This window comes from Perca flavescens, unplaced genomic scaffold, assembly GCF_004354835.1.
Source record: "Perca flavescens isolate YP-PL-M2 unplaced genomic scaffold, PFLA_1.0 EPR50_1.1_unplaced_scaf_26, whole genome shotgun sequence".
NCBI lineage: Eukaryota > Metazoa > Chordata > Actinopteri > Perciformes > Percidae > Perca > Perca flavescens.
The window spans coordinates 42,501-58,104 of record NW_021166676.1 but is presented as its reverse complement, the minus strand read 5'-3'; the positions used below and the strand labels follow the sequence as shown (position 1 = coordinate 58,104).

The 15,604-nt window shown below is 44.9% G+C and overlaps 1 protein-coding gene across 1 annotated transcript in view; it reads left to right on the top strand.

The window, feature by feature from the left end:
• The first annotated feature begins 229 nt into the window (after positions 1 to 229).
• Positions 230 to 15,604, top strand: part of LOC114551627 (isocitrate dehydrogenase [NAD] subunit alpha, mitochondrial) — a 20,514-nt gene continuing 5,139 nt past the window's right edge. Inside the window, exons 1-6 of the mRNA XM_028572632.1 lie at positions 230 to 304; positions 1,280 to 1,345; positions 2,459 to 2,542; positions 6,289 to 6,403; positions 10,238 to 10,425; positions 12,354 to 12,487. Of these exons, the coding sequence (XP_028428433.1) occupies positions 278 to 304; positions 1,280 to 1,345; positions 2,459 to 2,542; positions 6,289 to 6,403; positions 10,238 to 10,425; positions 12,354 to 12,487 (614 nt within the window). The 5' untranslated portion in view covers positions 230 to 277. The remainder of the gene's footprint in view (positions 305 to 1,279; positions 1,346 to 2,458; positions 2,543 to 6,288; positions 6,404 to 10,237; positions 10,426 to 12,353; positions 12,488 to 15,604) is intronic.

The window sequence follows — 15,604 nt, the reverse complement described above, 5'->3', positions numbered from 1 at the left end:
AAAGTCAACTTTATCTCATCCATAAAATGGAAATTACAGTGCTCATGCCCGCCTAATACAATACAATACAATATATAAATACAATACAACATTTTATATTCTATATATAATATATATTTTATAATTTAATATTCTCCCATATGCAGTTAATGACCTGCATATGGACCAAAAATAGAAGGAGAGAATATATTTGCAGTATTGAATAATTACCCGGAAGTTGCCTCTCGGACTGAGCCCGCCTCTTCCTGTCAGAGTGAAGCTCTTCTTCTTCTTCAGTATGGCAGGCTGCGCGTGGAGGTCAATGGTGAGAAAAGATGTTTTAAAGCTGATTTCTGTTAATGGCGGATGTTTTTAACAGGGCTGAGTTGTGCTGTGTGTGAAAGCGGGAAATTCGGCGTGTCTGCGGTGTTTCCATTGAGACACGAACGGCTGTTTAAACGCTACATTTAGCATGTTAGCATGTTAGCTACGGCTGTGTGTGTCCTTTAGCTGCGGCAGCTAGCAGAGGCTAACTGAGGTGTTAGTGATTTATCATCACTTCATCACATGTCTGGTTTCACCACCGTGACGCTCTATACCTCTATATCCCATATATCTGTATGTTACAAATGTTGCTGGAGGCTTCAGCTCTGTTCACGTTCCCTAATGTAGAGACTAAACCAAACTCCGTTTGCAAATCTACCAATTTAAGGTCACCTTCGTGTTTCGGCAACTACACGTCTTGTAGTAAACAAGCGACACGCTTAAAGACAAGATGAGTCCCTGTTGGTAAATTCGGCATACATGAAGTCCACTGTACAGTTAGTATTTGGAATAAAATTGAAGTTAATTTGCCGCGAATCTAGCCGTTGCTATATACGTCAGTTCAATTCGCTGTCATTAATGTAGACCCCCAGACCAAACTCTGTTTAAAAATCTACCAATTTAAGGTCACCTTGCATATTGGGCAACATTCACATCTCGTAGTAAACAACTGAAACGCTTAAAAACAAGATGAGTTCCTCTTGGTAAATTCGGCATACATTAAATCCACCGTACCGTGAGTTACTGCGGTAAAATTGTAATTGATTTGCAGTGATTCTATCATAAAACAAACACACAAAACCTAGGGCTGTCCTTGAGACTAACGCTCATGATTTAGTCAACTAATGGACTCGGAGGAAGCAGCCCTAAAAACATTTAATGGCACAGCGGCAAGAATTAGAGGCAAACCTCTTATAATACAGGATTAATTAGTTATAATAAACAAACCTAATAATATACCTTTGTGTTCGTTCAGCTGTCCCAGGTGGTGGTGGGGGCCAAGAGGCCCACCCTCTCTTCAGCTGCCTTCTTCTCCAGAGGGGTTAGTAACACACACACACACACACACACACACACTATACAAACACACAGAGACACATACACACAGACACAAACACACAGACAGACACACACACACATACACACAGACACAAACTGTTATTACATGTTTGTGTGTTAACTCTTATTAATGTGTGTGTGTTAACTCTTATTAATGTGTGTGTGTGTGTTAACTCTTATTAATGTGTGTGTGTGTGTTAACTCTTATTAATGTGTGTGTGTGTTAACTCTTATTAATGTATGTGTGTGTTAACTCTTATTAATGTGTGTGTGTGTGTGTTAACTCTTATTAATGTGTGTGTGTGTTAACTCTTATTAATGTGTATGTGTGTGTTAACTCTTATTAATGTGTGTGTGTGTTAACTCTTATTAATGTGTGTGTGTGTGTGTTAACTCTTATTGTGTGTGTGTGTTAACTCTTATTAATGTGTGTTAACTCTTATTAATGTGTGTGTGTTAATTAACTCTTATTAATGTGTGTGTGTGTTAACTCTTATTAATGTGTGTGTTAACTTTTATTAATGTGTGTGTGTTAACTCTTATTAATGTGTGTGTGTTAACTCTTATTAATGTGTGTGTGTGTTAACTCTTATTGTGTGTGTGTGTATTAACTCTTATTAATGTGTGTGTGTTAACTTTTTATTAATGTGTGTTAACTCTTATTAATGTGTGTGTTAACTCTTATTAATGTGTGTGTGTGTTAACTCTTATTAATGTGTGTGTGTTAACTCTTATTAATGTGTGTGTGTTAACTCTTATTAATGTGTGTGTGTTAACTCTTATTAATGTGTGTGTGTTAACTCTTATTAATGTGTGTGTGTGTTAACTCTTTTTGTGTGTGTGTGTGTTAACTCTTATTAATGTGTGTGTGTTAACTCTTATTAATGTGTGTGTGTTAACTCTTATTAATGTGTGTGTGTTAACTCTTATTAATGTGTGTGTGTTAACTCTTATTGTGTGTGTGTGTTAACTCTTATTGTGTGTGTGTGTGTTAACTCTTATTAATGTGTGTGTGTTAACTCTTATTAATGTGTGTGTGTTAACTCTTATTAATGTGTGTGTGTTAACTCTTATTAATGTGTGTGTGTGTCTCCAGATGCAGACTGTGACTCTGATTCCTGGAGACGGGATTGGACCGGAGATCTCCAGCGCCGTCATGAAGATCTTTGAGGCTGCCAAGGTAGTTAATAATCTGTTTCAACATGGTCACTGGGCTCATCCTTAGTCTCAACATGGTCACTGGGCTCATCCTTAGTCTCAACATGGTCACTGGACTCATCCTTAGTCTCAACATGGTCACTGGGCTCATCCTTAGTCTCAACATGGTCACTGGGCTCATCCTTAGTCTCAACATGGTCACTGGGCTCATCCTTAGTCTCAACATGGTCACTGAGCTCATCCTTAGTCTCAACATGGTCACTGGGCTCATCCTTAGTCTCAACATGGTCACTGGACTCATCCTTAGTCTCAACATGGTCACTGGACTCATCCTTAGTCTCAACATGGTCACTGGACTCATCCTTAGTCTCAACATGGTCACTGAGCTCATCCTTAGTCTCAACATGGTCACTGGGCTCATCCTTAGTCTCAACATGGTCACTGGGCTCATCCTTAGTCTCAACATGGTCACTGGACTCATCCTTAGTCTCAACATGGTCACTGGACTCATCCTTAGTCTCAACATGGTCACTGGACTCATCCTTAGTCTCAACATGGTCACTGAGCTCATCCTTAGTCTCAACATGGTCACTGAGCTCATCCTTAGTCTCAACATGGTCACTGGACTCATCCTTAGTCTCAACATGGTCACTGGACTCATCCTTAGTCTCAACATGGTCACTGGGCTCATCCTTAGTCTCAACATGGTCACTGAGCTCATCCTTAGTCTCAACATGGTCACTGAGCTCATCCTTAGTCTCAACATGGTCACTGGACTCATCCTTAGTCTCAACATGGTCACTGGGCTCATCCTTAGTCTCAACATGGTCACTGGGCTCATCCTTAGTCTCAACATGGTCACTGGACTCATCCTTAGTCTCAACATGGTCACTGGGCTCATCCTTAGTCTCAACATGGTCACTGGGCTCATCCTTAGTCTCAACATGGTCACTGGGCTCATCCTTAGTCTCAACATGGTCACTGGACTCATCCTTAGTCTCAACATGGTCACTGAGCTCATCCTTAGTCTCAACATGGTCACTGAGCTCATCCTTAGTCTCAACATGGTCACTGGGCTCATCCTTAGTCTCAACATGGTCACTGGACTCATCCTTAGTCTCAACATGGTCACTGGACTCATCCTTAGTCTCAACATGGTCACTGGACTCATCCTTAGTCTCAACATGGTCACTGGGCTCATCCTTAGTCTCAACATGGTCACTGAGCTCATCCTTAGTCTCAACATGGTCACTGGGCTCATCCTTAGTCTCAACATGGTCACTGGACTCATCCTTAGTCTCAACATGGTCACTGGACTCATCCTTAGTCTCAACATGGTCACTGGGCTCATCCTTAGTCTCAACATGGTCACTGGGCTCATCCTTAGTCTCATCCTTAGTCTCATCCTTAGTCTCAACATGGTCACTGGACTCATCCTTAGTCTCAACATGGTCACTGAGCTCATCCTTAGTCTCAACATGGTCACTGGGCTCATCCTTAGTCTCAACATGGTCACTGAGCTCATCCTTAGTCTCAACATGGTCACTGGGCTCATCCTTAGTCTCAACATGGTCACTGAGCTCATCCTTAGTCTCAACATGGTCACTGGGCTCATCCTTAGTCTCAACATGGTCACTGGACTCATCCTTAGTCTCAACATGGTCACTGGACTCATCCTTAGTCTCAACATGGTCACTGGGCTCATCCTTAGTCTCAACATGGTCACTGAGCTCATCCTTAGTCTCAACATGGTCACTGGGCTCATCCTTAGTCTCAACATGGTCACTGGACTCATCCTTAGTCTCAACATGGTCACTGGGCTCATCCTTAGTCTCAACATGGTCACTGAGCTCATCCTTAGTCTCAACATGGTCACTGGGCTCATCCTTAGTCTCAACATGGTCACTGGACTCATCCTTAGTCTCAACATGTTCACTGGACTCATCCTTAGTCTCAACATGGTCACTGGGCTCATCCTTAGTCTCAACATGGTCACTGGGCTCATCCTTAGTCTCAACATGGTCACTGGACTCATCCTTAGTCTCAACATGGTCACTGGACTCATCCTTAGTCTCATCCTTAGTCTCAACATGGTCACTGAGCTCATCCTTAGTCTCAACATGGTCACTGGACTCATCCTTAGTCTCAACATGGTCACTGGACTCATCCTTAGTCTCAACATGGTCACTGGACTCATCCTTAGTCTCAACATGGTCACTGGGCTCATCCTTAGTCTCATCCTTAGTCTCAACATGGTCACTGAGCTCATCCTTAGTCTCAACATGGTCACTGGACTCATCCTTAGTCTCAACATGGTCACTGGGCTCATCCTTAGTCTCAACATGGTCACTGGGCTCATCCTTAGTCTCAACATGGTCACTGGACTCATCCTTAGTCTCAACATGGTCACTGGGCTCATCCTTAGTCTCATCCTTAGTCTCAACATGGTCACTGAGCTCATCCTTAGTCTCAACATGGTCACTGGACTCATCCTTAGTCTCAACATGGTCACTGAGCTCATCCTTAGTCTCAACATGGTCACTGGACTCATCCTTAGTCTCAACATGGTCACTGGACTCATCCTTAGTCTCAACATGGTCACTGAGCTCATCCTTAGTCTCAACATGGTCACTGGGCTCATCCTTAGTCTCAACATGGTCACTGGACTCATCCTTAGTCTCAACATGGTCACTGAGCTCATCCTCTGTCACTATGTCTACATTCACACTTATATTCATTCACGTTTTCATCGCCTTTTTTCAACTTGTTTTTTAAAGATAATTTTTGGGGCTTTTTCTGCCTTTTTAATGGACAGAACAGCTAGATGAGAAAAGAGAGTAAGTAAGTAAGGAAAGTTTATTTATAGAGCGCTTTCACAGATAAAAATCACAAAGTGCTTTACAAGGTACAACCACATTAAAATACATTGAATAAAGTTAAAACATTTAAAAAGTCAGAGATAGATTAAGTTAAACCCAGTCCTTTGATAGGAGGGGGTAAGACACACAGGAAATCATCACAGGTTGGACCTCTGCGTCAAGGCATGAACCTCTCAGTATATGTGCGCCTGCTCGACCCAGTGAGCCAACCCGGCCACTTCTGCTTCTTTTTTGTCGCTTTTTTCGTTGCCTTTTTTGCCTCTTTTTTTTCGATGTTTTGTAAGTAGAATATTTTAGTCCTTTGGTACTGATCCTACTTTGAAGTGTTAAGTTAGTTTTTCTTGTCATGTTGGCGGGGTAATAAAATTACCTCATGATGTAACAGAGTTGCCTGTGATGTAACAGAGTTACCTGTGATGTAACAGAGTTGCCTGTGATGTAACAGAGTTACCTGTGATGTAACAGAGTTGCCTGTGATGTGACAGAGTTACCTGTGATGTAACAGAGTTGCCTGTGATGTAACAGAGTTGCCTGTGATGTAACAGAGTTGCCTGTGATGTAAACGGAGTTGCCTGTGATGTAAACGGAGTTGCCTGTGATGTAACGGAGTTGCCTGTGATGTAAACGGAGTTGCCTGTGAAGTAACGGAGTTGCCTGTGATGTAACGGAGTTGCCTGTGATGTAACGGAGTTGCCTGTGATGTAACGGAGTTGCCTGTGATGTAACAGAGTTGCCTGTGATGTGACAGAGTTGCCTGTGATGTGACAGAGTTGCCTGTGATGTAACGGAGTTACCTGTGATGTGACGGAGTTGCCTGTGATGTGACGGAGTTGCCTGTGATGTGACGGAGTTGCCTGTGATGTGACGGAGTTGCCTGTGATGTGTTCAGGCTCCCATCAGGTGGGAGGAGAGGAACGTGACGGCCATTAAAGGACCAGGAGGAAGGTGGATGATCCCTCCAGATGCTAAAGAGTCCATGGACCGCAACAAGATCGGCCTCAAAGGTGAGTTCAGGTTCTCACCTCCGCTTCTATCACTGGATGAATGAGAGGGCTTCTATCACTGGATGAATGAGAGGGCTTCTATCACTGGATGAATGAGAGGGCTTCTATCACTGGATGAATGAGAGGGCTTCTATCACTGGATGAATGAGAGGGCTTCTATCACTGGATGAATGAGAGGGCTTCTATCACTGGATGAATGAGAGGGCTTCTATCACTGGATGAATGAGAGGGCTTCTATCACTGGATGAATGAGAGGGCTTCTATCACTGGATGAATGAGAGGGCTTCTATCACTGGATGAATGGATGAATGAGAGGGCTTCTATCACTGGATGAATGAGAGGGCTTCTATCACTGGATGAATGAGAGGGCTTCTATCACTGGATGAATGAGAGGGCTTCTATCACTGGATGAATGAGAGGGCTTCTATCACTGGATGAATGAGAGGGCTTCTATCACTGGATGAATGAGAGGGCTTCTATCACTGGATGAATGAGAGGGCTTCTATCACTGGATGAATGGATGAATGAGAGGGCTTCTATCACTGGATGAATGAGAGGGCTTCTATCACTGGATGAATGAGAGGGCTTCTATCACTGGATGAATGAGAGGGCTTCTATCACTGGATGAATGAGAGGGCTTCTACAGTGGGGGAAATAAGTATTTGACCCCTTGCTGATTTTGCAGGTTTGACCACTTACAAAGAATGCAAAAATCTACAATTGTAATCATATGTACATTCTAACAGTGAAAGACAGAATCCCAAAGAAAATTCCAGAAAATCACATCATATGAATTTATTAAAATTGATAACCATCTGATGAGGAAAAACAAGTATTTGACCCCCTGGACAAACAGCATGTTAATATTTTGTAGAAAAGCCATTATTGGCCAGCACAGATGTCAAACGGTTTTTATAGTTGGTGACAAGGTTTGTGCACATTTCAGCAGGGATGTTGGCCCACTCCTCCTGCAGACAGCCTCCAAATCATTCAGGTTCCGAGGTTGTCGCCTGGCAACTCGAATTTTAAGCTCCTCCAAAGATTTTCAATCGGTTCAGGTCTGGAGACTGGCTAGGCCACTCCAGAACCTTGATGTGCTTCTTCTTCAGCCACTCTTTTGTTGCTTTGGCGGTGTGCTTAGGGTCGTTGTCGTGCTGAAACACCCATCCTCGACCCATCTTCAGCTCTCTCACTGAGGGAAGGAGATGTCGGTCCAGAATTCCACGATACATGGCCCCGTCCATCCTCCCCCTCAATACGATGGAGTTGTCCCGTCCCCTTGGCTGAAAAGCACCCCCAAAGCATGATGTTGCCACCACCATGCTTGACGGTGGGGATGGTGTTCTTTGGGTTGTACTCGGTGTTCTTTGCCCTCCAAACACGACGAGTTGAGTTGAGGCCAAAAAGTTCTATTTTGGTCTCATCTGACCACATCACCTTCTTCCAGGCCTCTTCTGAGTCGTCCAGGTGGTGAATGGCGAACTTCATGCGGGCCTGTACATGTTTCTTCTTGAGCAGGGGGACCTTGCGTGCGCTGCAGGATTTCAATCCATGACGGCGTAATGTGTTACCAACCGTTTCTTTTGTAACTGTGGTCCCAGCTGCCTTCAGTTGATTCATCAGTTCCCCCCTTGTGGTTTTGGGATGATTCCTCACCGTTCGCATGATCAGGGACACCCCACGAGGCAAGATCTTGTGTGGAGGCCCAGATCGAGGGAGGTTGACGGTGGTGTGGTGCTTCTTCCATTTCCTGATAACTGCACCGACAGTTGATCTTTTCTCTCAAGTTGCTTTCCGATTCTCTTGTAGCCCATCCCAGCCTTGTGCAGATCAACAATCTTGTCCCTGATGTCCGTAGAAAGCTCTTTGGTCTTGCCCATGGTGGTGATGTTGGATGCTGGTTGTTTGGGTGTTGACAGGTGTCTTTTATACAGGTAACGAGGTGAGGCAGGTGTATTTGATGTAGATAATTGGTTCGGATTGGGGCTGTGTCTTAAAGAAAGACTAACTGGCTTGTAGGAGCCAGAATACTTGCTGTTTGTCCAGGGGGTCAAATACTTGTTTTTCCTCATCAGATGGTTATCAATTTTAATAAATTCATATGATGTGATTTTCTGGAATTTTCTTTGGGATTCTGTCTTTCACTGTTAGAATGTACATATGATTAAAATTGTAGATTTTTGCATTCTTTGTAAGTGGGCAAACCTGCAAAATCAGCAAGGGGTCAAATACTTATTTCCCCCACTGTATCACTGGATGAATGGATGAATGAGAGGGCTTCTATCACTGGATGAATGGATGAATGAGAGGGCTTCTATCACTGGATGAATGGATGAATGAGAGGGCTTCTATCACTGGATGAATGATGAATGAGAGGGCTTCTATCACTGGATGAATGGATGAATGAGAGGGCTTCTATCACTGGATGAATGGGTGAATGAGAGGGCTTCTATCACTGGATGAATGAGAGGGCTTCTATCACTGGATGAATGGATGAATGAGAGGGCTTCTATCACTGGATGAATGGGTGAATGAGAGGGCTTCTATCACTGGATGAATGGATGAATGAGAGGGCTTCACTGGATGAATGGATGAATGGGTTCTATCACTGGATGAATGGATGAATGGGGGCTTCTATCACTGGATGAATGGGTGGGTGAGAGAGGGGCTTCTATCACTGGATGAATGGATGAGAGGGCTTCTATCACTGGATGAATGGATGAATGAGAGGGCTTCTATCACTGGATGAATGGGTGAATGAGAGGGCTTCTATCACTGGATGAATGGATGAATGAGAGGGCTTCTATCACTGGATGAATGGATGAATGAGGATGAATGGATGAATGAGAGGGCTTCTATCACTGGATGAATGGATGAATGAGGGGCTTCTATCACTGGATGAATGGGTGAATGAGAGGGCTTCTAATGGATGAATGGGTGAATGAGAGGGCTTCTATCACTGGATGAATGGATGAATGAGAGGGCTTCTATCACTGGATGAATGGATGAATGAGAGGGCTTCTATCACTGGATGAATGAATGGATGAATGATGAATGGATGAATCTATCACTGGATGAATGGGTGAATGAGAGGGCTTCTATCACTGGATGAATGGGTGAATGAGAGGGCTTCTATCACTGGATGAATGGATGAATGAGAGGGCTTCTATCACTGGATGAATGGATGAATGAGAGGGCTTCCATCACTGGATGAATGGGTTCTATCACTGGATGAATGAGAGGGCTTCTATCACTGGATGAATGGATGAATGAGAGGGCTTCTATCACTGGATGAATGGGTGAATGGATGGATGAATGGGTGAATGAGGGGCTTCCATCACTGGATGAATGGGTGAATGAGAGGGCTCCTATTTGAATGGATGAATGAGAGGGCTTCCATCACTAGATGAATCGATGAATGAGAGGGCTCCTTTTTTAGATTCGCAGATTTTAGATGTTTTTATGGATGTTTTTGTCATTTTTCTTCCGTGTTTATGTTGATTTTTTTAACATTATTTTGCTTCTTGACATTTTGTTCCTTTTCGGGATGTTTTTGGCCCTTTTCGGGATGTTTTTGGTCCTTTTTTGGGATGTTTTGGTCCTTTTTGGGATGTTTTGGTCCTTTTTGGGATGTTTTGGTCCTTTTTGGGACCTTTTCCCGATGTTTTGTTGCTTCCCCTGATTTTCTAACCTGAGAGAAGAGGATTCCTAAAGTTAAGGATTTGTTTCTGTGATTCTTAGACTCTTCGTATCTTAACTTCAGACTTCAGACATTAAGTTTGATATATTCCTAAATTTTGAGCGTCCCTTTAGTTTAATCTGTACCCCCCCCAGGACCCCTGAAGACGCCCATCGCTGCCGGCCACCCCTCCATGAACCTGCTGCTGAGGAAGACCTTCGACCTTTACGCCAACGTGCGGCCGTGCGTCTCCATCGAAGGCTACAAGACCCCCTACACCAACGTGGACCTGGTCACCATCCGGGAGAACACCGAGGGAGAGTACAGCGGCATCGAACATGTGGTGAGAGCTCGCACGGGCTCTTAAAGGGACGGTACACCCATAACAGGGTCTCCTAAAGGGACCGGACACTTATAACAGGGCCTCTTAAAGGGACAGGACACTGATAACAGGGCCTCTTAAAGGGACAGGACACTTATAACAGGGCCTCTTAAAGGGACCGGACAATTACAGGGCCTCTTAAAGGGACAGGACACTTATAACAGGGTCTCCTAAAGGGACAGTACACTTACAGGGTCTCTTAAAGAGACAGTACACTTACAGGGTTTCTTAAAGAGACAGTACACTTATAACAGAGTCTCCTAAAGGGACAGGACACTTACAGGGTCTCTTAAAGAGACAGTACACTTACAGGGTCTCTTAAAGGGGCAGTACACTTACAGGGTCTCTTAAAGAGACAGGACACTTACAGGGTGTTTTAAAGGGACAGGACACTTACAGGTTCTCCAAAAGGGACAGGACACTTACAGGGTCTCTTAAAGGGACAGTATACTTACAGGTTCTCCAAAAGGGACAGGACACTTACAGGGTCTCTTAAAGGGACAGTACACTTACAGGGTCTCTTAAAGGGACCGTACACTTACAGGGTCTCTTAAAGGGACCGTACACTTACAGGGTCTTTTAAAGGGACAGGACAGTTACAGGGTCTCCTAAAGGGACAGTATACTTACAGGGTCTCATAAAGGGACAGTACACTTACAGGTCTGTTAAAGGGACAGGACACTTACAGGGTCTGGTTTTTTTTTCTCACATTTTTGGCAGTTTTGGGGCCTTTTTTTCTATTTTAACATATTGGGCTTTATTTAGAGTATTGCTGCCAGAGATGATGGTACTCTGTGTCCTGTAGGTCGGCTCGCTGCAGACTGCAGACGGGACGATCTGCTGCTGAAGGTCTTCAGGGTAAGGAGGAGAAACCACCCTGACTCCTGGTGTGTTCACACTGTCAGCTCCAATCTGAAGGAACGTCTGTAGCCTAGCTTAGCACGAAGCCAACACGTACAACAGCGTCTAGCAGCAACTCAGTTCCTGATTGGCCAACCGCACGATCAGATCGGTCAATGAGCGTTGGCACGGAAACCTTGCACACGGAGTCCCATCGTATTAATTCATCTGTTGGGAAAATTTCACAAAAAACAGCTGCTGTCGCTCTGCCTCTCTCTCCTTCTGACAGTACCGTCACCTCGCAAGGCTGTCCTGTCTGTCTGTCTCTGTCTCTGTCTGTCCTTTCTGTCTGTCTCTCTGTCCTGTCTCTCTCTCTCTGTCCTGTCTCGGTCTGTCTGTCCTCTGTCTGTCTGTCCTCTCTGTCTCTGTCCTCTCTCTCTTTCTGTCTCTCTCTCTCCTCTCTGTCTGTCCGTCCTCTTTGTCTTTCTGTCCTCTCTCTAACATGTCTGTCTGTCTCTGTCTGTCTGTCTCTCTGTCTGTCTCTGTTTGTCTGTCTGTCTCTTTGTCCTCTGTCTCTCGGTCTGTCCTCTCTGTCTGTCTGTGTCTGTCCTCTCTGTCTGTCTCTGTCTGTCGGTTCTCTCTTTCTGTCTGTCTGTCTGTCTCTCTCCGTGCAATCTGCCTGCCTGTCTGTCCTCTGTCTCTCTGTCCTGTCTGTCTGTTTGTCCGTCCTCTTTGTCTGTCTGTCTCTCTCTCTAACCTGTCAGTCTCTCTGTCTGTCTCTCTCTAACCTGTCTCTCTGTCTGTCTCTCTGCCAACATAATTGACAGCGTTGACCTACCTTTCTGAATCAGTGTGCGAGGACCTTGTTGTTGTTGTTCTCTGCGATCGGTCAGCTGGCAGTGTGTGATGTCACGTCCTGTGAGTGATCCTCCAATCACACGGGTCTCTGAACTCCAGTGCGTTTCCTTCCTGTTGTTTTTCCCTCCTCTTCCTGTTTGTTGTGTGTCTGCTTCCTGCTCTGAGGCCTGTTGTTGTTGTTGTTGTTGCAGATCGTGGAGGGCGTGGTCCAGAGCATCAAACTCATCACCGAGGAGGCCAGCAGACGCATCGCCGAGTACGCCTTCGAATACGCCCGCAACAACCAGAGGAGCAGCGTCACAGCTGTCCACAAGGCCAACATCATGTCAGTCTGCCTGTCACTGGACACATTACACACACACACTGGAGACATTACAGACACACTGGAGACATTACAGACACACTGGAGACATTACAGACACACACACTGGAGACATTACAGACACACTGGACACATTACAGACACACACACTGGAGACATTACAGACACACTGGAGACATTACAGACACACTGGAGACATTACAGACACACTGGAGACATTACAGACACACACACTGGAGACATTACAGACACACTGGACACATTACAGACACACACACTGGAGACATTACAGACACACTGGAGACATTACAGACACACACACTGGACACATTACACACACACACTGGAGACATTACAGACACACTGGAGACATTACAGACACACACACTGGAGACATTACAGACACACACACTGGAGACATTACAGACACACTGGAGACATTACAGACACACACACTGGAGACATTACAGACACACACACTGGAGACATTACAGACACACTGGAGACATTACAGACACACACACTGGAGACATTACAGACACACTGGACACATTACACACACACACTGGAGACATTACAGACACACACACTGGAGACATTACAGACACACACACTGGAGAGATTACAGACACACTGGAGACATTACAGACACACACACTGGAGACATTACAGACACACTGGAGACATTACAGACACACACACTGGAGACATTACAGACACACACACTGGAGACATTACAGACACACTGGAGACATTACACACACACTGGAGACATTACAGACACACACACTGGAGACATTACAGACACACTGGAGACATTACAGACACACTGGAGACATTACAGACACACTGGAGACATTACAGACACACTGGAGACATGACAGACACACTGGAGACATGACAGACACACTGGAGACATTACAGACACACACTGGAGACATTACAGACACACTGGAGACATTACAGACACACTGGAGACATTACACACACACACTGGAGACATTACAGACACACTGGAGACATTACAGACACACTGGAGACATTGCAGACACACTGGAGACATTACAGACACACACACTGGAGACATGACAGACACACACACTGGAGACATGACAGACACACACTGGAGACATTACAGACACACACTGGAGACATTACAGACACACACTGGAGACATTACAGACACACTGGAGACATTACAGACACACTGGAGACATTACAGACACACTGGAGACATTACAGACACACTGGACACATTACACACACACTGGAGACATTACAGACACACTGGAGACATTACAGACACACTGGAGACATTACACACACACTGGAGACATTACAGAAACAGGAGACACACACGCACACTAGAGACATTACACACACTGGAGACACACGCACACTGGAAACATTACAGACACACTGGAGACATTACAGACACACACACTGGAGACATTACACACACACTGGAGACATTACAGACACACTGGAGACACACGCACACTGGAGACATTACAGACACACTGGAGACACACACGCACACTGGAGACATTACACACACTGGAGACATTACACACACACTAGAGACATTACACACACGTACACTGGAGACATTACACACACTGGAGACATTACACACACACACTGGAGACATTACACACACTGGAGACATTACAACACACACACACACTGGATACATTACACACACACACACACACACACACTGGAGACATTACACACACACACTGGAGACACATTACACACACACTGGAGACACACACGCACACTGGAGACATTACACACACTGGAGACATTACACACACACTGGAGACATTACACACACGTACACTGGAGACATTACACACACTGGAGACATTACACACACACACACTGGAGACATTACACACACTGGAGACATTACAACACACACACACACTGGATACATTACACACACACACACACACACACACTGGAGACATTACACACACACACTGGAGACACATTACACACACACTGGAGACACATTACACACACACTGGAGACACATTACACACACACTGGAAACACATTACACACACACACTGAAGACATTACACACACACTGGAGACATTAAAGACACACACTGGAGACATTACCGATACACACTGGAGACATTACACACACACTGGAGACACACTGGAGACATTACACACACACTGGAGACACACTGGAGACATTACACACACACTGTAGACACACTGGAGACATTACAGACACACTGGAGACATTACAGACACACACACTGGAGACATTACAGACACACTGGAGACACACACACTGGAGACATTACACACACACTGGAGACATTACACACACACTGGAGACACACACACTGGAGACATTACAGACACACACACTGGAGACATTACAGACACACTGGAGACATTACACACACACTGGAGACACACACACTGGAGACATTACAGACACACACACTGGAGACATTACAGACACACTGGAGACATTACAGACACACTGGAGACATTACAGACACACTGGACACATTACACACACACTGGAGACATTACAGACACACTGGAGACATTACACACACACTGGAGACATTACAGACACACACACTGGAGACATTACAGACACACACACTGGAGACATTACAGACACACTGGAGACATTACAGACACACTGGAGACATTACACACACACTGGACACATTACACACACACTGGAGACATTACAGACACACACACTGGAGACATTACAGACACACTGGAGACATTACAGACACACACACTGGAGACATTACAGACACACTGGAGACATTACAGACACACACACTGGAGACATTACAGACACACTGGAGACATTACACACACACTGGAGACACACACACTGGAGACATTACAGACACACACACTGGAGACATTACAGACACACTGGAGACATTACAGACACACTGGAGACATTACAGACACACTGGACACATTACACACACACTGGAGACATTACAGACACACTGGAGACATTACACACACACTGGAGACATTACAGACACACACACTGGAGACATTACAGACACACTGGAGACATTACAGACACACTGGAGACATTACACACACTGGACA